The following is a 24,989-nucleotide window of genomic DNA, read 5'->3' on the forward strand; positions in this document are numbered from 1 at the left end:
TTTTTCTTCCTTGATTTGTCAACTTTTCACACCAGTGCAAATCATGATGTAACAGCTGCAATAAAAAAGCAGCAGGAATACTTTTCTACATGACTCTGTGTCTCAGCTGCCTGTCGGGATTATCTGTCAAACGCTTATTGATGCATTTATTTATTAATTCATTAATGCATAACAATAAGATAAAATGGAATTGGATCTGGTGACAGTTTGAGGTCTCTCATTTCCACGGCGACAGAAAGTTATTCCTTTTTTTCCAGTATTAGCTAGTCACAAACTGTAAACTGAATTTTTAAAGCAAAAGAAAAAAGTGATATTCCCACTTATTTTAAATTTTAAAAAAATCTAATTAATTGATGCAGAAAATATCAAGAAAGAGTTACATAGCTAGACAGACAGAGAGCCAGGAGGATTTTGGCTGATCATATTAACAGATGAGTTTCCCAGAAAACATGACTTGCAAGTAGAACACTAGTGTATAACTACGAGCCTCTCTCTCTCCTCCGACCTGCTAAAAAAACAATATTTTGTTATTTTGATTACTAATATTCTTATTAATATTCTTACTGCCTTCGATGCTTGTTGCCTCCTGGGAACACGAGGCGGGTCTGGGCCCGCGCTGGAGTCTCGACGCAGTGGCAGGATGGCTGCTGTGTTGCCTGGGATTACTCCTCATCCCCTACCCAACCCTCTTGCTGGTCACGTGCTCTATAATGTTGTACTGTGGACATTTATGTGCTTTCTGTGCAGAGGAGTTTTTTTGTTTCCTGTTCTCATGCTATCCTCCTGTAGCCCAGCATGAGCAGAGGTCTCTTTTTTTCCTCTTGTACTTTCCCATTGTAGTGTACATTTCAGTGTTTTTTTCTATAATGCAACGTTCTCTGACTTGTATCCCCATGTGATGTCTGTGTTGTGTGTGTATGGTCTGCATGTGAATAAAATTTGAACTTGAACTTGAACTCTCATTCTTATTCACAATAAGTTCATAATCTGATTTTGTGGAGAAGGCGGCGGGACAAAGATCACAGGCCTTGACAGATTCAGGTGAATTTGTGGTTTGATTTTAGGTACAGAATGAGATCAGCTGAGGCAGAGCAGTGAACCCCGGGCTGGCTGTGGGGGTAAAAATGGGAATCTGTCACTGACAAACTGAACACTGAAGTCATTGAATTATGGCTTTGAAAGTCACATCCTTATATAACCTACTGGCGCACGGGATGGCTTTGGAAAATATCGAGGGGGGCAAAAATTTTGGACTTTTACTTTTATTTATTTTCTTACATTTCTCAGGTTGTGCTTCTTTCAAACTAAAAGATAGAAAAACTGAAGTTACCATTTTTCGCTCTCAGTTAGAACCCTTTCTGCAATTTTATGCATTTATTTCTTACAATTTAGCTCAACAGATGTCTGTCATTCACTGCAGCACAGTTTCTTTATCGTGTGGAAGAACCGAGACTATGGTTGTGTGACAAAGTGGATGAGCAGTTGCAATGCTCTCCATTTGTCCCATATGTGTTTACCTTTTTTTTTTTTTTTTGCACATTATACACATTATTCTGTTTCTATTTCTTTGCTATGATTTGCCATTTGTCAAGTAACATTGCTGCACTCACTATCCCAGGTTTGTTTGTGGAAGCGTTCTGTTGCCAGCAAATCAAACATTCTGCAAATTAAGGCAAATACTCAGTCACATGTTTCTTTATATTTTATTACGTTACAGATTAAGTCACTTGTTCATACTTACTTTGTTCTGTCTTTTCAGTCTTCACGAAGATCAGGTGTGGGGAAATGCCTGCCTAGCATTTCCTCATTTTAAAGTCGTGACATCAGCAGGTCAAACCAAGTGGAGGGGTTTCTTTGTCAATAGAAATGCTTCCTTTTTTTGTGTTAAGGTTTAAAGGGATTTGTTGAATGTTTTTCTTTTCATTAATACCACCATTTAGCTGTGTAAATGTGCATATTAGAAGTGTGAAGAGGTTTTGTGTCTTTTTAATCATCTGTGTAGAGTTTTAGATCCCTCAGTTCGAGTGAGTGGTACTGGCTGGGCTAATTGGAGGGAAATTGTTAGCCCTATTTAAAGCCAGTCTCTACTAGATTCAAGAGAGAGACGCTCCACACCAGTTAGTGGCGGTGAGGCTCCATTTTGCTGTTTGCCAACCGCTAGTGATGTGCATACCACTGATTTCCTTTCCGATCCCAAGTAATATTCAGGGTGGTATCGACGATACTTTGTGCAAAACCTTATTTTATTTATTGTATCTTAAATTATAGCGTCATAATGATTACAGGACATCAGATCACTTGTTCTTATCACTTAATAATGCAGAGTTCATCATATAAAACTGAAGTTGTGTGCTATTTGAACACCTTGCCTGCCTGCAGCACTAAGTGAGAGACATCTGTCTCGCCCTAGCAGCACCTGTCCCTGTCCTCCTCTTCAGTTCGTCTCAACATACGCTCGTCATATCCTGTGATATGATTTACTCTGAGGCGTTTGACAAGGTTAGTGATGTTGCCACAACCATACATGCCAACCCTCCCGATTTTTCCAGGAGAATACCGAATTTCAGCGCCCCTCCAGAAAATCTCCCGGAGCCAAAATTCTCCCGATTTTCCACCCGGACAACAACATTGAAAAACCATATCGCAGAATTCATAGCGCGGCCCAGCCAATTCCAGTTTCCAACAATGGCGGCAGCGACTTAGTTTTAATATTACTCTTATTTCTCTTTCTGGGTCGCAAAAAGACTTTTAACATATTTTCAGGTGAGACTATAGCTGTGTGAACTTCAAATATCTGAGCCGACCGACACATCGTCTTCAAACCCCCGCGGGCTTTCACTACTCGGGTTAAACATATATAAGTCACTTTGATAACTTAAAAATGTTATTGTTTGGCTTTTCCAGTGTTTTATTTGTTCGTGAGATTAAAGTTATTAGATTAAATTAAATTTAACTTTATTAATCCCTCGGGAGGGTTCCTCCGGGGTTTTCACACAGTGAACATGTGGGAAAACTTCCTCCTGTGTTAATGTTCCGCCAATAAACCCTATACTGTAGAAGAAGAAGAAAGAGAGAGGAGAGGTGAGCTGTGTTACCTGATCCATGTTCTGTTGAGTTTTGTTAATTGAGTTGATTTGGGGGAAGTTTTGTTAATTTATACATTAAATTAAGTTCACTGTAAATAAATTGCTCACCTCTGGGAACCTGAAATGTCTGCGTAGTCTGCTTTCCTACCACCTTCCTGGACGTTGGAGTCTGACTATTCACAGGTTGAAACTGAACTTCTTTTTCTTAAACGTATGAATGGCTGTCTGTCTCTCTATATTAGCCCTATATGCTAACATACACTACAGCTCCCTTGTTACCTTGAATTGGAGTAATAGAAGAAAATGGATGTATATATTTTGACGTATGCAATAACAACATTTTATTGAATAATAATCTTGAAATTCTAGATATTAAAATCCTTCAATCAAAAATGAGCCCAATAGTTAGTTTAGAGCTTTAGTGATCGAGCCTTACATAATAACTTGGTGGGAGAACTTAGTGCTGCTGGAGCAAATATGCTCCTCACAGAAGTTGCTGGGGTTGAAATCTCCGAGTCGCCATGCTGCCGCTTACAGTCTGTAATTGCTATGCTTCAGGCTTTACTGGAGTGATTTTTCCAGTCATTTATACTTCACCCAAGTGCTGAATATCACCCTCCATACAGCTGCACCACAGCGGGGCGTCTGGGTGCACCTTCGACAAGGCCACCCTCTGAGACTTCCTCACCTCTCTGCCTCTGTAACTCCACCTCAACCGAAAATGACTGCAATCAGTCGCTTAGTTTCCCGTTACATCTGCCATTTGAAATTGTGAGGCACCGTGCAATCATTCTAATCAAGCTGTTATTGGATGCCACACGGTGAGTTAAACATAAAGGAGCAAAGTGAAAAGTCCCAGTTTTCTTGATGTCAACGCTGCTGTGTTAATCTTTTCTGCACCTTTGACACGGAGCAGAGCTTTAGCACACAAACCTTTGAGTGCATAGCTGCTGAATCTGGCTTTCACTTCAGTCGTGCTGCATATGCTTACTCACAGACCGCTCTTTACAGCACATCTTCCTCTTTTTTACATTTCAAATGCACGGTTTTCACTTGGAGCTTCTCTCTTACCCTCAATCCATTTAATAATGCGCGCACTTTAGCACAGCCTACTTCCATGTCCTTAAAATTGTACAAAACCAAGAAGGAGATCCTTTGAAATGCTACTGAAAGGAAGGCCCGCTTCATTGTAACAATCAGTGAGCGTACCATTGCACTTAGTGATGAGGTTCTGCTCTTGAAAATGCAGCTCAAGTAAATCTAGCTGAAAAAAGCTTGCAGAGGATGATGGGAGAGTGCAATTAAGCCAGCCGGCTGAGCAGGTGTCAGTGGGTTGTTTGTTACCAAACAAGCTGCTGTTGCTGACCATGTCCATCCCTTTATGGCCACAGTGCACCAATCATCTGATGTCTCATTCAGGATAACATGGCACCAAGCTCAAATCATCTTAGACTGGTTTCTTGAACAAGACAGCTGACTTGACTCAAACGGCCTTCAGTCAGCAGATCCCTGCAGAGGACCTTTGGGATGTGGTGGAACGGGAGATTCTCATCAGCTGGCAAATCTGCAGCAGCCGTGTGACGCAGTCACGTCAACGTGGAGCGAATATCTGAGGAATGTTTCCAGCAGCTTTTTGATTCTGAAGGCAAAACCCAGCATTCACAGGTTGTACCTAATAAAGTGTCTGGTGTGCATCTGAATGCACAGATTGCTCTAATGAAAAGTAGGACATGCTGTAAAGACCCCAGAGTCCCTGAACAGTGCTACGGCAACATGAGGCTCTGTTTGCTCCTGCCTCAAAAAAAACATCACTCCTGGTTAATGTGTTCAGGCTGCTGTGCCTCAATTTGGTATTTTTCTATTTCCATATAAATGACTTATTTGTGAGTTTTCAAACTACTCGGAGAACTTGAGATTTTTGCCATTTTAATTCTGAATTTGTCCATTTTGGGGGGGGTGGGTCCTTGAAGCAGTCTGTGGGTTTGCTCACAATGCAAAGGTGTGCTTGGCAAAGCTTTTGGTACCACTGTAGCGACAGTGAAGTACTGACCCCCAGTGGTGAGCAGTGGTGATGCATTTTAAATCAAAGCAGAATGTGGTTCATTTTTCTCTCATTTATTCATGTAAGTGTGCAAAAACACTGAGTTTAGAGCGTCATTAAAGCAGAAACAATCTTCTAGTTACGGCAAAGATGACCTTTTCTGCTTCATGTCCTGATCATTTAATGTTGGGGGCATGACTCACTGCTCGTCCACCTGGACTCACACTGAGCAGCCTCGTCCACCTGGACTCACACTGAGCAGCCTCTTCCCAGTTCACCTGTGCAGGAACAGGACTATGAATGATTTACATGCAGGACTTGTTCTGTGTGCCAACCTGGCCAAATCCCCCCCGAGGAATTTGGACAGGCTTTTTTTGCCAACGAGGCAAAAGTGAAGCTTTCAGCATTCTCACAGTTGAAGTCGATGGAGTGTGACGTCTCTGAAGATTAATGAGGGGAGCTTCTGCTGAGCGAGCAAGGCGACAGGAAACACGAGCAGCCGCTGAACGCCACTCTGATCACATGATCAGGAGAGTACTGCATATTCTACGGATCCACCCCACCCACCCAAAAAGTGTCTAAAAAGATAAATCACAGTCCTGTTATTTATTTTATTGAAATATAATCGACCCCTGAGGCTAGAGAAGAAGGCCACAGATTGTGCCTCGTCTAGCGCCTCAGTCTGACACAGCCAGTTAGAACACAACAGACCTGCCAAAAAACACGTTACACAACTTGTGAAAACTCCTTTTTTGCAAACCAAATGTAAAAGTTTCCACCTTCATTCACTTACAAAGTTTCGGGATGTATAAAACTGAAATCTGTTACATAATTTAAACAGAAGCTCTTCATTTACTCACAATCGCCCTTTCAGGATTCCTCAGGGATTTTGATCAACCCGAGAAAGGCAGCAATCAAATGTTTCTGGACAAAAAACAGATACCAGCAGGTAGTTTGCTTAGTTTAGCACGAGCCTCACCAGGAAATTTGAAAAACACACACAGTGGGGAGCTTTTTTTCTTTGTCCAGGTCTGGGACACACTGAGGTAACAGACAGTAATAAATTATTTAATTCCTTATAAAACACACAAGATTCATATCAATAATACAAAATGGTATCAAACACACATGATGCAACATTTTCAACACATTCGGTTTTTCTTCTTTTTTCCTGGAGTCTGTTGCTTCTGTAATAGCTGGAGTCCTTTTCTGGAAACTCCTGATCAGTAAATGTCGATCAGTACTGTCAATGTTGTATTCCTCCTTTAGCAGAGGGCGATTCCCACTTCCACGCTCAGGTGAATTTGTCATTTAATAAATGATTTTTCACGGGCAGCCTTCTTAAATTCAAAACTGAATACCGAACAACGTTTTTTTAAATACCTTTTGAATATTTTTAGTCCCATCCTAGTTTTACTCTGTTACAATCACCACAGAGGCAACAGGCACACAGCGTTACGACACCTATCAGCTCGCTTCGTTTTCCCTATTTTTACATTCAGACGTTGTTACCGTGCTCCTCGCTTCTATTACTGATTCAGAAAGAAAACAACATGCCGATAGGAAAGTGAGAAATCGTATTAAAAGTGCAAAAAGAAAAAAAAAAAAAAAAGATGCACTCCTTCCTTCAAGAGTCCGTATTCATCCAGAGAGCAAAGTGTCAGCTGAAACTTTAGTGCGTTAACAGTACGAGCCATTTCGTATATTATTAAACTGTACATTCCTATCCACCGCACGACCACGAGCACCGAGTCACTGAGCGTGTTGTTGCTTCTAGTGTGCAGTTTCCCTACACCTAACCGTGGTCTGTGGCTAAGCTAACATGGCTTTCAGCCCTGGGAGCGCCGCGCCGCCGACACATTCCCAGGTTACCGTTTTTACCCCCCACACAGATTTATCTTATGACGTAGTCCTGAATTCAGTGGTGCAGTCTGAACAGCCTGTAGACTGAAATAAAGTGACATCACATGGTTTTGGTTAGTGGCCAGCGCAAATCACGAAGCTCTCGTTATCCCTTATTCTATTTCATTAAGACTTTCCTGGAGAGCTTCTGTAAAACAGCACTGAATCTGTTTACATTGCCACAGTTTGTTTTTTTAATATCAAATATAATCATATTTTTCTGTAATATTTCAGCTATAAAAACATGGGAGGAAAAGAAAAGTATCAGGACAGCTGATCGTACAGTACTTAACAGATTGCACTCGTTACCGACGACGACTGAAGAGGCAACCGAACCAACCGTCAAACACTTCGAGACAAAGTGGCTCCTGGTGCCGTCTGTTTGCACGTGAGAAACTAGTCCCGCGTAAGAGTGTAAACAAGGCCTTTAACAGATCGCCACGCCAACCGGTCTCAGTATTCTCTTTAACAATAATCAAACACTTGCTGATCTGCTCGTAGCATTCACTGACACATGTGACACGTTTCTTTCACTTGCCCTCTCGCCGCCCTCCAAACTGACATTTCCAAACCACATCACCACAATGCTCACGCTCACTATACTCACTGGGCTCACCGTCCACGTATCGACGACACTGCACAACATCTATTGTCACCACTCTCGGCTTCGTCCGCTCTGCAGAAAGAGAACAGGGATCCAAAGCCGGCCTCGTCGGGCATCACATCGGAGCTTTTCCCACCGGAATTGAAGGTGCGTGGGGACAGACTGCTGGGAGTCAAAACCACAAACACCGCTGCTTTTCCTTCCCTTGCTCAAGAGGACAAAAGGTTCCAAGTCCAAGGTGATTCTGACCCCTGTCTTTCCCGGACAGTTTGTTGTCTTGTGCCACGTTTCATAGTAAGTTCATAAATTAGATAACTATGCATTTCAGGGACGAGTACAGATGGGGAGAGGTTCTCAAAGAAAGAAGAAAAACCTTTGAAAAGGACCATATAGTGAGGGGGGCAGGCGTAGCGCTCAGTCCGAGGCATCGTGAGGGGCCGAGTCCAACATTTCAGATCAATTTCATCCTTCCTGGATCCATCGAGTCATTCCTCAACCAACCCCCAGTCCCTTTTGTGCTCCCGTAGTTTGACCACTGCTGGGGAGTTCCCTGACATCCAAAGGTTTGTTGGTGTGTGTGCGTGTGTGTGTGCGCGTGTGATAGATGATGGAGATGATGAGCTTGGTCACAATATGGCGCAGTGGAACCTGTGGGAGGCCGTGGAACGCTCCGCCCTCCACTTCATCTTCTTTTTCTTCTTCTGGTTTCTCTCTGGGACCTGTTGTCTGCAGGCAGCAAAAAAGAAGAAGAAAAGGCATAAACCTCTTTTTTAATCATTTGAAAGCAAAACTTTAACTTTGTACTTTAGAATTATCTCATATAAATGATCATTTTTCTCCAGCTCAGGAAATCGTCATTTTAATCTCCAAATTTTACCCACAAGGTCAATTTCCCAAGTTTTACTTTTGATTTCCATTTCTGACGCCGAGTAGTGGGAATCAAATTTAAAAACAGCAGATAATTGCAATGATCCCCCTGAACTAGTACATTACGCCCCTTTAATAAAACTCTTTTTATAACCTTTGCACTGTTTTTACTGAGCTCCAGGCTTGTGTGTCTAATGTTTTCCTGTGCTCATGTCTCCAGAATCGAGACAGAGCCGAGTCCACTGCTATAAAAGAACCCATAAATCCATAAATCAATGCACTGGCTGTTGCTGATTAAGTATAGCATTTCATGAGTGCTCAGGGCAGATCATTCAATATTCTGTGAACCTCCCTGGTGACTGGATGTCTAAAGTATGACCACAGGAGGGCAGTGTTGATTCATCGAGCTCCAAATGTGTTGCAAAGGAAGAGTTTTCTCATGAGTCAGCTACAAGCTGGCAAACGCACAATAAGAGCTTTCCGCAAGTCTAGTAATCGTCTTTTTTTAATAACGTGTGAGAGAACGCACTGATCTGCTGCTGTGTAACGAGCACGAAGCCCCGAAACCACGAGAGGGATTACTTGTCGCCCTTCGGAGTGTTCGGCCAGACTTATAAACAGGATGTGACCACATACAAAAACCAAATTCTTCTGAAATTACACGGGTCAAGACAGGAAGTGGCTTTGGTCTTGTTTCCCCCCCCCCTTTTTTTCCCCCCATCCTTCCTAAAAACACTTTCACAGTCCAGCGTTGCGCTGCGTTGCATCACTTTAGCTTTATGGCCAGCTGATGCATTTTTACTGTTGCTTGATATGAGATTTCAGCTGCTCCAGAGTTTTGAAGTTTTCTTTGCCATGCTGTTTGTTATAGGTGACTGCAGATCAGACTCCTTTAATTAGAGCTGCATAGTCATGTTTTGTGTTTTGGTATCATCTATGCCTCTTTGATCCAAAACCCTTTTACCAAGTTTATAATTAACAGCACCGTCACAGATGTGCATATTAGCCAATGGCATTTTTTTTTTAATCCTTTATTTATCCAGGTAAAAAATCTCATTGAGATTAAAAATCTCATTTCCAAGAGAGACCTGGCATCATGGCAACAAAAGTCACATACCACATAGGTATATAGCATTCAAACTAATACCCCCTCCACACCATCTCACACGCCTTTAGGACAGAGCGCTGTTGTCGGGAGGATTTTGTAAAAGAATCCGAAATTCGTGTCTTGTAAAACAAACCTCACTTCATCTTTAATGAGACGGGAACACGTCGGCGTTCCTTTGCAGTTTTAACCTGCACTCACAGGCGGTACCACGATTTTTGTTCCATCTGTTTTAATGAAGTGCTGCCTTTCACACAGTGGTGACCCATCTTTACATAAAGTGCATCCCTATCCCAGCGTATTTATTTCAAAGATCTGAAGGTCCTCAGGTTACCTTATAACACGAACCAGTTCATGAAAGGCTTTGTCCACGTTCATTGGGGGGTCCTTGGCACTGGTTTCAATATAAGTTATCTGAGGAAACAAATATGAAACATGAGCAGCTCAGTCAGGTGTTTAAGTTTACAGTAATGTGCAGTTCAAGTCTGTGATGGTTCTGAAAGACCAATAATGATTAAGCATTAATCGCATTCAGAACTGTTGCCTGTCTAAACAAGCTGAGAAGTAGCAGCTTGCAGGCCTATAAATGCCATTTGCTCATTTCCTTGAACGCTGGTCTTTTCTGCCCCCGTACACGGCCTGTGTTTATTACAGACTAACATGAAAACACTGAAACTTAAAGCTTTGCATAATTCAAAAACCCTGATGCTGTTTGTAGGCGGTAATAAGTCATCAGGGACACGTGCTTAAGGAAAGACTACTTACATTATGCTTTGCAGCCATCTCCTGCCCCTGGTCAGTTGTGACTTTTCTTAGGTGGACCAAGTCCACTTTGTTTGCGACCAGCACCATGGGGAAGGCCTCCCTGAGACGATAAGGACACAGAGTCGAGATGCAATGCATCGCTGTATTACTGAATATTTTATCGATGCGTACAGATGTTTCAAACAGCCTTGAATGCTTAGTCATAGGAGGATATGACTAATTCTCGCTTGCATTTGAAACGCTAACACACTAAAAAACAGGCCATGTTTAATTTGGGATAGATCAGCTGCTGATGACTCCAACTCGTTCAGTTCCGTTTTTTTGTTTTTCCATTTCCTGCGTGTGACTCAGTTTTATTTGTCAGTCACGGTCGAGAACTGACGACGACAGATTTCAGCTTTGGAAATAACTGATGTTCCGTCGGTGTGAGCAAGAGCGAGGAAAGGAGGAGACCTTCATCTTCAACCGCCCTTAAATCACATGATAACCATACCCCTCAGCGCGGCCCGAGTCAGCGAGGGCAAAGTTTGGTCTTTAATGAATATGATGAACTACTTCCTCTTTTGCTATATTTAACAGAGTGGTTCACACAGACTTTCAGTTGAAATGTTGGTGCTTTCCAGACTGCTCGTATAGCTTTTGCAAACAAACCTTTTGAACTGCGTACCCTTTGTGTTCATAAGGGCACACTAGGACAGAGACCAAGACTCTCTGGAAGATAACATGTGCCTTAAATGGAAAGGGGAACCTAATCGGATGCTATATATGACATCTAAGGCAAAATTTACTTCACAACATTTCAGTTCTTTGTCTCCCTTTGGACCAAACATGACACAGACAGCCCTGACTGCACATTTATGACACAGTCTGACACAGATCTGTCTGACGGTGTAATGAGACATTTATACTGAATGAGATTAACAGTATAAAGAAAAGGTTCAATAAAATAAACTACATACAACTTGCCTCCAACTTTCACACAGTGCAATCAACGTTCGTGGCACCAGTGAAGCGTTTCTCATGATTAAATACAGTCTCAGGTTGCTTGGCACCATGTTAGCAGTAACCATCCTCTGACTGAGGACTTCTGAAACCCCCCAGTGCAGCCAAAGCCAAGAAACAGGTTCAGTCACCAACACACTAAAAAGTGATTCTCTCCACCCAAAAAATACTATCCTCTGTGCTCTCATGTAACACACTGTAAAAAAAATGCCCACTTGGAAAAGTGTGGGAGTTTAAACTTGAAAAAGTTTAAACTGCCTATATATGGATAAACAAATGCTTATAATGCACTGATACAGTAAGCGCACCGTGCATTCATTTCTTTGTATAATCTTCAGCTGATAAGGCTCACTGCTATGACGTAGTCAGCTAGTTATTAAAGCCATGTCTTAATAACTAGCTGCAAAACTTGCTCCAAGAGAAACAAAGAAAAGAGGGGCTGCAAAAGACTTTGCAAGAATATTTTATTTTGTTGTCCAAGTGTTTATTTTTCTGCTCCTACCTGTCTTTGACCCGTAGTATGAGTTGATGGAATCGGTCAACGTGTTCAAAGCTGGCCTTGTCCGTCACAGAGAAGACGATCAGGAAGCCGTCTCCCGTCCTCATGTACTGCTCCCTCATTGCACTGAACTCCTCCTGACCGGCCGTGTCCAGTACTGTGTCCATGTCGGGACAAATGCATTAATACACTGAGAAGGGTCTCAGGGCTCTTCACTTAAATCACACAAGTACACGAAATACTCCCCGAGCATCATCTGATGCAAGGATCGCACTTTGAACATGCATACGTTCATTAAAAATACATCAGACTAAAACAAAACTGATCCACACACAAACATCAGTAGTATTTAAAATGTGATTTTTATCAGAGCCACTGTGGACGTCCTGTCACTACAACATGTGAGTTTTAGTTTCATGCCCCCCCCCCACGAGCACAATCGCTGCACACTGGGAGAAACACATTTGTACATCTACGTGGGTCTGTGGGCCACTGTCCTTATCTTGAGTGCATTCATGGCTTAGCTACACGCTTGCGTAACAGTTGCATCACAAAGTGACATTTTCTCTTTGCAAAGGTCAGAAGTTCACTTATAAAAGACTGAACATATTCAATGATAGAACAATTTAGAAATGATCTGTTTTTCAGGTGTTTTTGCATCCTTTAAATATAAATTGAGTAATTATAAAGGGAAAGGATAAAATTATGGAATTGTACACAGTTTCTCTCACATGGAAAAACCACAGCTGATGTTTTATATAAAGCTCAGTGTAGACAGCTGCCGCAGGATTGTAATTACGGGCAAAAGAAGAACAATAACAAATGTTAACTTGTGGCACGATGATGGATGTGTTGTGCTGACTGAAACAAAAGGAGGGAAAAATAAGAAGCATAGAAGATTTACAAGCTGTCTGGTTCTTTGGAACTCACCGTCCAGTATGGCCCACTGTCCGTCTATTTCTGTGTGTTTAAGATACGAGTCCTCAATCGTGGGATCGTAGTCTGGCACGAAGATCTTCTGGAAAAACTGGATGGTGAGGGCACTCTTCCCGACACCCCCATCCCCCACCACCACCAGCTTGTACGTTGGCAGGTTGTCACTTGGCACGGCGCTGGTTGCCATGGCTACCCTCTACAGTGGCGGTAAAGGTGGGAAGTAGGTAGGATAGCAGGTGGCTGACGAGACGCACCTGGCTGGCTGAAATGCAGAACCAAGTGAGGGAGACGAGGGATTGACAACAAAGGGAGGGAGGGAGAGAACAAGCCAGAGATGTGTTAAGATTTTTATTTCCCCCCCCCCAGGCTGGTTTTACATCACCATGGAGACAGAGCACAGCCAGGAGATGTAGATCAAAGCAGAAAGAGGAAAAACAAAGATGGGAAAACTAGAGCAAGAGAGGCCAAAAGGCAGAGTTCAGCTCGGCTCACGCTGGATTATTTTCATAGCTGAGTAACAGTAAGTTCGTCCCAGAGCTGCACCCACCAGAGGAACAAGCTCAGCGGCATGTGCTCACGGGCTGAAAGCCCAAAGCAGTGACAACACAAGGTGGATTTACACATCGGTGGGTTACAGCTAGGGCTGGGTATCGTCGCCGATTTTTATAATTGATTCAATTCTGATTCACAAGCTCCCGATTCAATTTTGACTCAAATGATCAGAATTAGAATATTTCTGTCTCAGTACATGTCTATATTTTTATATCCATGTATAGAAACAAAGCTGACACGTGTGAGCATCACAGCAGATGACTGTGTCAAAGTAACCAAGGATAAAAACATGAAGGCGATTTTCCTGGCCTGGCTTTTTATAGCAGATAACCCTATTAAAATATTCTGCAGTAGTTAAGAAAACCATGAATCAACATACGAACATTGAGTCACTTAAGCAGCATCAGGTAGAGCGCTCTCTCTCTCTCTCTCTCTCTCTCTCTCTCGACACATACACACAATCATAGGCGAGCGCTTCCTTTGCAAGCAGCTAAAACCACCACACAGGAAAATCCCTGCCAAGCAAAATACTTCGGTTTCAAATTAAGAGCTTTCCTCTAAAATACAAAAAAGAAAATGCTGTCATTCTGCTGCTGCGTGAAACAGACGACCATTAGAGCGTGCATATGGCATCTTTGTAAGCTGGCACATTTTAAATCTAAGTGGGAAGCTTTCCTGCGTGTGCTTCACAAGTCAAAACTAAATGAATGACGACAACAAAGCCACAGAAATATGACGGCTCAAACACAGATGTACAGCTGGAGCTTCTAATTACTTTTTAAGAACAAAAATGAACTTCAACATTAAGGGGTTAAACTGAAGCTTTCTGTGGGAGAGGCGTCAGTGCTCAGTATATCAAATCATTCAGAGGCATTCTGCACTTAAACCACAGGAGAACAGCCTGTTTGCTACTCAGTCGTAAGATTATGTGCTTCGAATCAGGCATCGCCTTGTTGCTGGAGCTTTAATATCCACCATGCTATCTCAGTCTGTCGTGGCAGAAAGTTCAGACCACAGCTGTCCTCGAAGCTCCCAAATCTACAAAGAATGAGTCACGAGAGGAGAGCGGGAAAGCGGGTGAGAGAAATCGGAAGCAGGAGTGAGGCGGAGGAAGTCGGGCCGTACGAGGACAAAGTTGACAGAAATGTTGTAGCGTGGTGTTGAGTCGCTGCACAGAGAGCCGCTTTAGTTCGCTTCCTGTTTTTGATGCGTGACACTGACTGCTCTTAACTCCAGGCATACAATTAAAACAGTTTTTTAAAAATAATCTGAGCAGACAAATAATCGCACAACACTTCCTTCATGGAATTAGATCTGCACAGGTTGGAACCAACTTTTCCTCATCATTCACAACACCCAAATTACAGCCACAGTCAGCCCAGACGCTGCCAACCTTCAGTCCAACCCAGAGCCATCGGAAGCTTGGAGATGTGTGTGATAAATCTGGGGTGACCAGAAACAAGTCGATCAGAGGGACCGCTTGGCTCGAGCAGTTTGAGGACAAAGTTAGAGGTTAGAGGAGGAAAAGATGAAGAGCACCGAGAAGCTTCATGGATGTAATGAAGGAGGACATGCACAGGGTTGGTGTGACAGAGGCAGATGCTCAGGACGGGTGAGCTTTAATAAATTTGCATTTTCCTCTGCGTGCCCTTCCTAATGCAACCCTCCCATTTACCTGTGCTTGGAACCATTACTAGGAGTGACCAACGCCCATGAGACCGGGTTTGTGTGTCATCCCCTCCCAAACCTAGAATCTTTCACATGTCAGACAAATAACCACCATGGAGCCCCAGAATTTCATCACAGGCTCTACAGGTCGCTCTTCCAACTGCTGCTTATAAAGAAAAAGCATCTGCAATCTTTTAAGAGTGTGCATGAAGATAACCTGCCAAAGAGGCCTTTCTGTCCAGAAAGAGCGTTGGAGTAAATCTGCAGTTTGATCTTGAGGGTACAAAGAGCAGGCCTTTTGAAACAGAACAATCAGAGAGAGTCGTTTTGCCAGTAACTGAAGCATGACGATAGGAAATCTTATTGTTCTGGATTGTTTTGCTGCCTCTGGACAGCTCTCAGTCGTTGACTCAACTATTCATTTTTTTTGTATTGGGAAGCATCTGAGGAAAATTTGAGGCCATGAGTATCAAAGCTGAAGTTGAACTCCAAGTAGACCTTGTAACAGGCTAATGATCCTAAGCACGCTGGCAAATCCACACTGGAATGGCTCAAAAGCAAAAAAAGACCCAGATATGAATCTCATTAGAATGTTGAAACATGAGGCACGTGCAGGAAAATCCCCACACAGCTCCAAACTTAAAGGATTTTTCCACAGAAAAAAAAAAAAAAAAAAGTGTGTCTGCTGATGTTATAAAAGCTGATTTGATGATACCAGCACTGCTAATCTGTAGATACCAAATATTTTTAAAAATTAACAAATTTAAATAAGATGTACCCTTTTTAAAAACAAACAAACAAAAAACAAACATTAGTTTGGGGAGCTTTCCTCAACATAAATAAAATAAATTATCCAAATGGTTCTTATTATTTTGATATCATTCCAGACTCTTTGGCTAGAAATGAAACACCTCCAATGTTCATAAAGAGAAATTTGCTCCAAGGTCATTTTATTGGTAACATTAAGTATATGAAATTTTATTGCAAAGATATTAAAACATGCACCCAAAGCCATCCAAATACATATAACACATAAAATTAAAACCAGACTTTCACATTACAACGAAACCTGCAGATTTACAGTTTTAATTAAACTGCAGCAAGAGATAAAAGCATAAAAAAAGAGAAACATTCACCCACTAGCATCAACACTCCTACCACCCACACACCCATTCCTCCTCCATCGTGCAGGAAACAGCTGTCAGCTGGCTAAAGTCCATCCTTTCCTGCAGCACAATGGAGGGAAGGAAGGAAACATCTTCACTGCAATGCCAAGCCAGGTTAAGCAAAAAGATTGAGTCAAATTCCTGATGTTAAAACAAAAAAATAAAAATAAACTCTTCAGTCGTTTAGATGTCTGGATGGCTGTCAAAGCCACAAAATAGGTGTCTATTCCACTTTAAAAGCCATCTATGACTGAAGAAAAACAAATAACCTCATGAAGCACTCTGAAACCACAGCACACATTACAGCTGTGGTTTTTACACCAGTCATACATTTGGTGTTCTCGATGAAACCAACTCACATCTAAACCTTATCAGGTTCATCTTGATTTCACTCTTAGACTATTTGGTGGCATCTCCCTACAACTGCATCTGTGCCTTAGAAAAACAGAACAACAGGTGACATCAGAAACCACACAGAAGACTCTGTGGAGAATCTATTTATTACAAACTAGCCAAACCACTTAACCCCAGCACAAAAGAGACAAATAACCCTTAACCTTCGCCTGACTTTTGGACAATAACATGCATCGAGAAAAAGAGAGCGATTACATGAGGACTAAAATGTTTGATGTGTTCAAGAGAAGTGTGTTAAATTTGTAAAATAAGGACAACGTGTTACAAACCACCCAAAACAGTATCTGCTGACACTTCTGAGGTATCACTTCACTTTAAACAGACTGTACTTGTGTTTTACTCAAACCTGGCATCAGCTGCAGGACAGAGATGCTAACTAGCCAACTGTAGCAAAATATAATATAATATATGGCCGGGAAGCATTAGCATCAAAGGGTTTGTTTGTTTTTTAAATATAGATTTGTCTGTCTGTGAGAACGTCATCTTCGACTGCTAAGTTAAGTGTTGACGTGTTTTCCAATCAGCTGTGCGAGGCCCTTCTACTCTCCATTCTTGTGTATTTGTGAGCAGCTCGCTCACTGGTCAGGTTGTTGTTGCGACAGTCCTTCATCATCTACCCTCAAAACCAGTTTTGTCCTTAAAGCTGCAGAGCAGGAGTTCAGGATGAGAGACTGTCTCAGTAAGGCAGCTGGTTTACTGCCTACTCGTATTAAGTGACAAAGAAGAAACATGAAAGTTGTGCTCAGATCACACATGTATTCCTCTGTGGAAAACCATCCCTGTTGTATTTATAACATTATGATTTTAGGGGAGGAATTATGCTAAGAAAGCAGTCATGGTTTATAATCCTAAAGAAATCCTAGAAGGCAGGTTTAAGGTTCAACAATCCAACTCTAACCCAAACTCATGTCAGTTTCCCACTGGGCTACACGAGAAAGTCGTTCACTCCTTTAATAGATTCTTTCAAAGTAAGACACACCTTTGATTTCTCACTTGTTCTAAAAGCATTTCCTCCCACATTCATTCCAAGTTGTTAAAAGTACACCCAACTGCACGTTACAACTACAGTTTTCTACAGTGTGTCCCATTACACGAGTCCAAAAACCACAAAATTAAATCACAACAACTATGATTTCAGTAAATACCCTGTGGGACACAAACAGGAGCACTCGCTCATGTCTTCACCGAACTCGGCAGCCCCAGCTGACCATAAAATGCCGTTTCCCCCCCTCATCCCTCACACAGCCAGTAAATCTGCAGCACATCTGCTTACACTCTGCTGGTGTGTGCATTTACACAGAAAATGGATGAAGCTGGTGTGTTTTGAGCCTCATATTCTGCCCTCGCAGAAAGTCTCCCTGGGCTCGAGACGTGGCTAGTTGCTGTTGGGAAAGGATCAAGGGATTTCCCTCTTCACGTGGGAACAAAGCAGCTCCATAACTCACAGAAGGAACACAGCAGTGCACGCCCCGGTCTGCACTGTACTGCTGATATCAACACTCATCAATCAGATGAAGTGTTAAACCATAATTCACCAAGTTAAACATGCGATAAAGTCCACACAGATTCCACTTTAACGTTTTAACTTATCCATTTCGAAAATTTACATTTTGCTGAAGTTGATCAAGAATAATAATCGTTTATGTTGAAACTAACTTTTTGTTGAGAAACAGGGTTCAAAAAGCAGGAAAAGCAGTAATTCACCATAGAACTGCCTGCCACTGAATCCATCCACAGATAACTCCCCAACGGGGTGAAATCAGTGCCCGACCCATCAAAATCAAGACACAAGAAGTGGAATCCTTCACTGCGCACATTAACGCTGTGGATAAGAACATCAAGTTCACCAGGGAAGACACAAAGGACGACTGTTTGCCTTTCCTGGACTGCGCTGTGCACATTGAAGAGAACGGCAAACTCAACATCGAAGTTTACCGGAAGCCCACACACACGGACCAGTACCTCCTCTTTGACTCCCATCACCCTTTGGAACACAAACTTGGAGTAATCAGGACCCTACACCACCGGGCAGAACATGTTCCCTCTAAGCCTGAAGGGAAAAAGAAGGAACACACACATGTAAAGGAAGCACTCAAAACGTGCGGCTATCCTAAATGGGCGTTCTTAAAGTCAGCAAAGAGGCACAGAAAAGAAGATCAGACACCAGCGAGGGAGGACAGACGCAACAACATTGTCATCCCGTATGTAGCCGGTGTATCAGAGAAACTCAGGAGAGTTTTCTCCAAGCATGACATCCCAGTGCATTTCAGACCCAGCAACACGCTCAGACAGAAACTGGTTCACCCGAAAGACAAAACGCCAAAACACAGACTTAACAATGTGGTGTTTGCTGTACAGTGCAGCGAGGAATGCTCAGACCTCTACATTGGAGAGACCAAACAGCCACTTCACAAGCACATGGCACAACACAGAAGAGCCACCTCCACAGGACAAGACTCAGCTGTCCATCTGCATCTTAAGGATAAAGGTCACTCTTTCGAGGATGCCAATGTTCACATTTTGGACAGAGAGGACAGATGGTTGTAAAGAGGAGTGAAAGAAGCCATCTATGTCCACTGTGAGCGACCATCTTTGAACAGAGGCGGGGGTTTACGACACCAACTCTCTGCCATCTATAATCCAGTTTTGAGATCCCTTCCCAGACGCCTTAACGCCCACTCACATCCTGGGCCATCTGACCTCAGGAATTCGCATGATAAGGTGGGGCCAGGTTTCACAATGAACACACCCGAAACTCTGGCTGATTGGGACCCACGCCCAGTTTCCCACCTTGGCTCAGGCGATTAGAGGATCATCAGGGGGCCTTTTGTCCCTCTGTGGGGGGAAACTCCCACTAGGTTTATATCTGGGACTCTCCACCATTTGACCTTAGAACTGAAGAAGCTTCTCGGATGAAGGTGAAACGTCTTCAAGCAACTTAAAGAAGTCCAGACGCTTTTCTTTGCAAGCTCCTTTGACTACGATGACCTGGATGACTGAGAACCTTCACAGACAGACCCATAGTAACCATGTAATGATCTAATCGCATCACAGTTTATAACAGCCAGTTATATAAAAACAAATAATTTATTTTTTTACTATAAGCTGGGAAAAACTTCCTTCAATCGTGCATGTTTAGAAAGCCATAAAGACGCCAACCAGCTGATCAGAGCAGCAGAGAATAAAGGAGTGCATAAATAACTGTGCGTTAAAGAAAGAAAACTGCTTATATATTTAAATTTTTATTTTTTTTTAAACCCTTAAAACTAACAGCTAATAGCTGAGAATGCCACTACCTCTAATTAGAAATTACAGTCTATAATCAGTCGGCTTAAAATAACAGCAGTGTGGATCTCACCTGTTCAATCTGGGAGAGAAGGCACTGCACAGCTCCCACCATTTATAATGTGTGACAGTCCTGCCATCTAGCCAAAAATCTAAATACACAAACCTGCTCAGGGACAAAATAATAAACATCAGGCTGCAAAAAAAAAAAAAACAAGTGCAAACAGCCAGTGAGTCTCATGTTAACAGTGTTAATCCTCAAACAGGAAACGCTAACATTATTAAGGTAACGCCACAGTCCAAGGACAAGCATCACGCCGACTGGTTCAGGACATATCTGTGGCTCGAGCCTTTAATGGCCGAGCGAGCTGCTTGGTTGGTAAAATACACGGCGGTGTGTTACCTCACCACCGTGTATTTTACCAACCAAGCAGCTCGAAGCCAGAACGAACAGAGCAGAAATGAAGATGAGAGAAAAGTGAAGTTAAAGCCATATTATAGCTGGAGGAGAACAGCGATCTGAGGTCAGCTCACAGGTTACGTTCCCACCATCCTCGCCTCCCCCTGGGTGGGGGGCCAGGGGGAGGCGAGGAGCATTTAAGGGGGTGACTGTGGAATAATCACACAGCCAGTCATGTACACTGGGCACTTTAAAATGTTTGTGTGAGACAGACTGGGTGGGAGTAGTTGCAGTACAGGACTTTTCTGGAAAGGGTCATGTAAGGGGTGTGGGGATGCTGGGAAGGATATGTAGTGACTGACACCATCCAGCCAGGAAGCACATGAGTAATGGTTTTCAAAAGACTGTCTCTGCCCATCAACACTAAAAACAAGCTCTGTTTTCAAGCTAGAACTGGCTCAGCACCATTTCCAGAACCTTTTCCAAAACGCGGGACTCGTGCAGACGCAGCAAAAGCTGCACAGAAACCGAACGTGCAGCCTCCGTGTGGAGTAAGATGCTATCCCCAAGCCAGCGTCTTATTGCACAGCTGAGACTGCTTCAAAGTAATGATTATTTAAGCAGCAGCAGGCTTTGATAATTACACTTCACAGTCAGATGCTTTAAACTCATTCTGGCAGTCGGTGTTTTACTGTACGACTGCCTCCAACAGGAACACATCAATCAAAGTCTCCCGCCTTCGACGCATTTCCTCCAGTAACACGTTTCACGCTCAGATCTCAAACACCCCACGGCTGAGAGGACAAAGTGCGAACAGCTCGCTAAATGACTAATCACATGATTGCAGGTCACAACCACTTAGCAGCCTCTGGTCTCAGAGCATTGTTGGTGACCCTATTTAAACATAAACTGCACAAACAGATGATGTGCAGCCTGAAAAAACAAAATAATCCATAAATTTTCAACAATGTGTGTCAGTTTGATCCAGAGTCACTCCCAGTACAGAGACACGCTCCTGTCATAAATCAAAGCAGCTCCGGGGCGCGGCGGCTTGGTGTTACCATAACAGAGCATGCAAACTGCTGTCAGGGAGCAGCTTTAAATGTGATGTTTGCAGTGAGTCTTTGTACTAGAAGAAAGATGAAATGCTTTTAAAGTTTGTTTGGTTTTTTTAATATTTGATTACGCAACAGTTTTAGTGGTCACTACACTGCATACAGCTCATGAAATAGAAGGGCGATCTCAGAAACACAAATATAACGTTGTCTGTGCTTTGTGATGAAATTTGTCAATTTGCTTGCTAGTCAATATAAAATGAGAGTATCTGTGACTAATGTCACCGCCCATCAGTTAGGAAAGTCCTGTTGTGCAGCCTCACGAGTGTTTTCAACATCACCTTCTTGAGGTTTTGAAATCATATGACAGAGCAGGGAAGTGTTTCAAACCGGGCAACCGTGGCCAAGGAGGTTGGGAAGCGCATCTGTAACCGGAAGGTCGCCGGTTCGATCCCCGGGATCGCTCTCTGTCCTGGTCGTTGTGTCCGTGGGCAAGACACTTTACCCTACCTGTTGGCCAGAGGGCTGTGATATGGCAGCCTCTGTCAGTCTGCCCCTGGTGTGGCTACAACTGTAGCTGCCTCCACCAGCTACAGTTGTGTGAATGTGAGAGTGTGTGAATGTGAGAGTGAATGAATAGTGGCATTGTAAAGCGCTTTAGGTGCCTTGAAAAGCGCTATATAAATCCAATCCATTATTAATTAAGACTGGGTAAGTGTGGCCCAGGTAGGAACTAAACTGGTTTGGGAAGAGTCATTACATCCCCCATTTACCAGTAATACCTTATTTGCATACCTCACATAGTAAAAATGATGGATAATCTGCAAATAATGCAGATTACAGCCTCAATAACCTGCATAAAATAGTGATTTTTATTTTAATTGTGCAATTCTTCCGTTAAATCATGAGCATAAAGAGAAACTCGGGCTTGTTTTTACACTCGTGTAGCTCCCGTTTCTTCTATCTCAATACGACTTAAAGTGTGTAGTTTATTGCTGGGCTTCAGTACAGTTGCATCCATAAATCAGCACATCTCCAGAGGCGTGCTTTTCCTGCAAGACTCGATATTGTGAAATAATAAAACATCCACGAGCAAAAATACAGGCAAAACAAGTTACTTTCCAAAGGTTTTGTTCACGTCCAAGTACTTTTTCATTCTTTGTCACTCAGTTTTATTAATTTTTTTAAATCCACTGACATGGAGTGCCCACCAGTATTTGGACTTGTGTTTAACACACACACACACACACACACACACACACACACACACACGATTGTCTTTCATTTCAGGAATAAATCCTAGTTTGCTTTTTTTGTGGAAGCTACTGTTCTGCCTGTGATGGTGATACTGTACATGCACACCGCCTCCTCACTTTTACAGTCTCTCTCTCTGTGTTCTTTACAACTTGGTGGCCACACACAGAAAACAGCACTGTGTATTTTTATCCTTAGAGAAACTTGTAGCTTCTGTCTCAGATCTCCTTTAAACGGCTGCTTGGTTTGTGATAGACCAACGCATCCTAAACTTTGAATATGTTGCAGAAGCACCTGAACGCGCTTATTTCAAACACTGAATTTAAAGACAAAGGATCAGGCAGGAGGTAGCTGTTTGTCAGCTGATGTTATATTTATTGCATTTTCAGCATTTTCTTTTCATTTGAATTTAGGTAAAAGTAATTAAAATACAACCAACTGTTGAGCATAGTTCAACCTTCTGAATTCTGACCTAAGTGACTTTCAAACTTTATGCTGAAGAGACACCAAAAACAACTACAACGACATCCAAGACAATTTCGTCTCGTCGGCCGAGGGCACTTTTGAGCGCACCGCCTACGATGACTTTGTCTTGCAGTAAGCTCCAGTAGCATATAACCTGCACTTTCTCACTCACACACACACACACACACACACACACACTCTCTCTCGCTTACTTCCTGTGGTCCACATCTAATGTTGGGTCACAGGACACAAAGTTGCTCTCAGAGAGCTCTGGCTCTTTAGCTTGCATCAGTTCACTCAGCCCAGTAAATGAAACCCTCAAGCAGAAGTCTGACCTGACAGTTGTGTGTGTGTGTGTGTGTGGGTGATTTTGGTCTGAGTTTTCTCTACGGAGTCAAGTGACCAGCTTCATCCTCATTATGGCCTTTCATGTACTTTTTGTGCAGTTGCAATCATTTGGGAATCACTGCTGGACCTAATCAAGCATGAAGGATACCATCTCAGTACATGACGGGGACAGAGGATAAAGGCTGTGAAGTCCCACATAAAGCTGGACACCTGGTCAATCTAGTCTGCAGCCATCTGAATGTAATTTACCTGCATGAAACGTCACAAAACTGTTCAGAAAAAGTCAGAAAAGCATCCAGCACTGTGCCCACCACCATCATCCTCATGAGGAGCAGAGGCCTTTCTCTGAAGTTCTGATGAAAAGATAAAGAGGGATCTGTCTCCAGACAGCCTAATGAACTGATGATTTCACTTTGCTATTAATAGTGGTGTGTGTGTGTGTGTGTGTGTGTGTGTGTGTGTGTGTGTGTGTGTGTGTGTGTGTCTGTCTGCAGGCTGACTGGTGCTTCTGAATGATCTCATCCTATGATTTGATGTATGAAGAATCTCTCTGTTCTCTCTGTCCAGCGGTTAAATCTGCACACGATTTCTGCCTCACAGCCGGACACCACTGTGTGTGTGTGTGTGTGTGTGTGTGTGTGTGTGTGTGTGTGTGTGTACACAGCTGCTGGAAATAAAGAAATAGAGTAAGAGAAAAGGCAAACACTGTGTTTATGACTCTTCCCTGCTGGAAACGTCTGACACACGGAGCCAGGGCCTGCCTGAGTGTGAGGACGCCGACAGTAACCGCCCCTGAATAACGGATTTCGGCTGCTTCATCCTTTTCTTCAAGTTTGCACTGAAAAAGGAAATTCCGCAAATGTGATGCGGTAGGTCGTACGCTCATTTACAGCGAGCTAATCCCCGCCGACCGCCTGCCGTGCTGTCATTACTCGAAGTAATCCTGTGGCTGTTAGCTAGGCTACAGTAAGTTGTTGGCTTTCGCGTTAACGGCAGATTTCACCCGCGGGAACACCGACGCCCGCATTCACGACCTCTAGAGTCTCACACTCACCTACAACGAGCTTCCCTCTGGCGCAACGGCGACGTGTCCTCACACCGACATGTTTCTCCTCATCCTCCAGCTCGACTTCAAACCACCGCCGCCCTTTCGCCTCAGACGAGAGTGAACTGCCCACATCTACGAAACAATACGCCGAGTAGCTAATCTTTGTATTGCAACAGCTGATGCTAAAAATAGATGCGCCCCCGAAGGGGTGGACAATGGTTTTACTGTTGAGACGCGAAAGGACTAAATGTTGTTTTTCAGTGTGATATTAAATGTGTGTTCATGATTATTACAAAAATATAAGCCCTCTGTCTTTTCCCAGGATGTGTTTCTGGTGTTAAAATGTATAAAAACCACGAGGCAGTGACGGAGTACCCCCTTTTTTACTGAAATGGACTGTTCCCTTCTTCAGCGGAATCGTTTAAAGGGCTAGTCCTGTCAAACTGACCGTTCCTAATTTAGGGGAAGTCAAACGGATTAATTAGAAGACTGAGTGTTGATGTTGAAGCTTGTTCGGGATTGTTGGG

At 43.0% G+C, this 24,989-nt stretch overlaps 1 protein-coding gene and 1 long non-coding RNA gene across 2 annotated transcripts; both read right to left on the reverse strand.

The window, feature by feature from the left end:
• Positions 1-5,718: 5,718 nt before the first annotated feature.
• Positions 5,719-7,885, reverse strand: LOC145420935 (uncharacterized). Its single transcript, XR_013902173.1, has 2 exons — positions 7,637-7,885; positions 5,719-6,051 (listed from the first exon to the last, which is right to left on the reverse strand). It is a non-coding gene; the product is annotated as an uncharacterized LOC145420935 (long non-coding RNA).
• Positions 7,886-8,113: 228 nt separating this feature from the next.
• mrasa (muscle RAS oncogene homolog a) lies at positions 8,114-24,609 on the reverse strand. The gene is made up of 6 exons (XM_026144773.2): positions 24,469-24,609; positions 12,802-13,069; positions 11,875-12,028; positions 10,371-10,470; positions 9,940-10,019; positions 8,114-8,359 (listed from the first exon to the last, which is right to left on the reverse strand). The coding sequence occupies exons 2-6, from the start codon at positions 12,992-12,994 to the stop codon at positions 8,260-8,262; spliced, it is 627 nt and encodes a 208-aa protein (XP_026000558.1). The 5' UTR covers positions 12,995-13,069; positions 24,469-24,609; the 3' UTR covers positions 8,114-8,259.
• Positions 24,610-24,989: the final 380 nt, after the last annotated feature.

This window comes from Astatotilapia calliptera, chromosome 16, assembly GCF_964374335.1.
Source record: "Astatotilapia calliptera chromosome 16, fAstCal68.1, whole genome shotgun sequence".
In the NCBI taxonomy this organism is placed as follows: domain Eukaryota; kingdom Metazoa; phylum Chordata; class Actinopteri; order Cichliformes; family Cichlidae; genus Astatotilapia; species Astatotilapia calliptera.

Excerpts from the sequence above, each read along its gene's own strand:
- mrasa (XM_026144773.2), bottom strand. The coding sequence starts at position 12,994 with ATGGCAACCAGCGCCGTGCCAAGTGACAACCTGCCAACGTACAAGCTG. Across the intron at positions 12,029-12,801 it reads ACAGTGGGCCATACTGGACG|TACTGGACACGGCCGGTCAG; the intron begins GTGAGTTCCAAA and ends ACATGGACACAG. Across the intron at positions 10,020-10,370 it reads AGATGGCTGCAAAGCATAAT|ATAACTTATATTGAAACCAG; the intron begins GTAAGTAGTCTT and ends TTGTTTCCTCAG.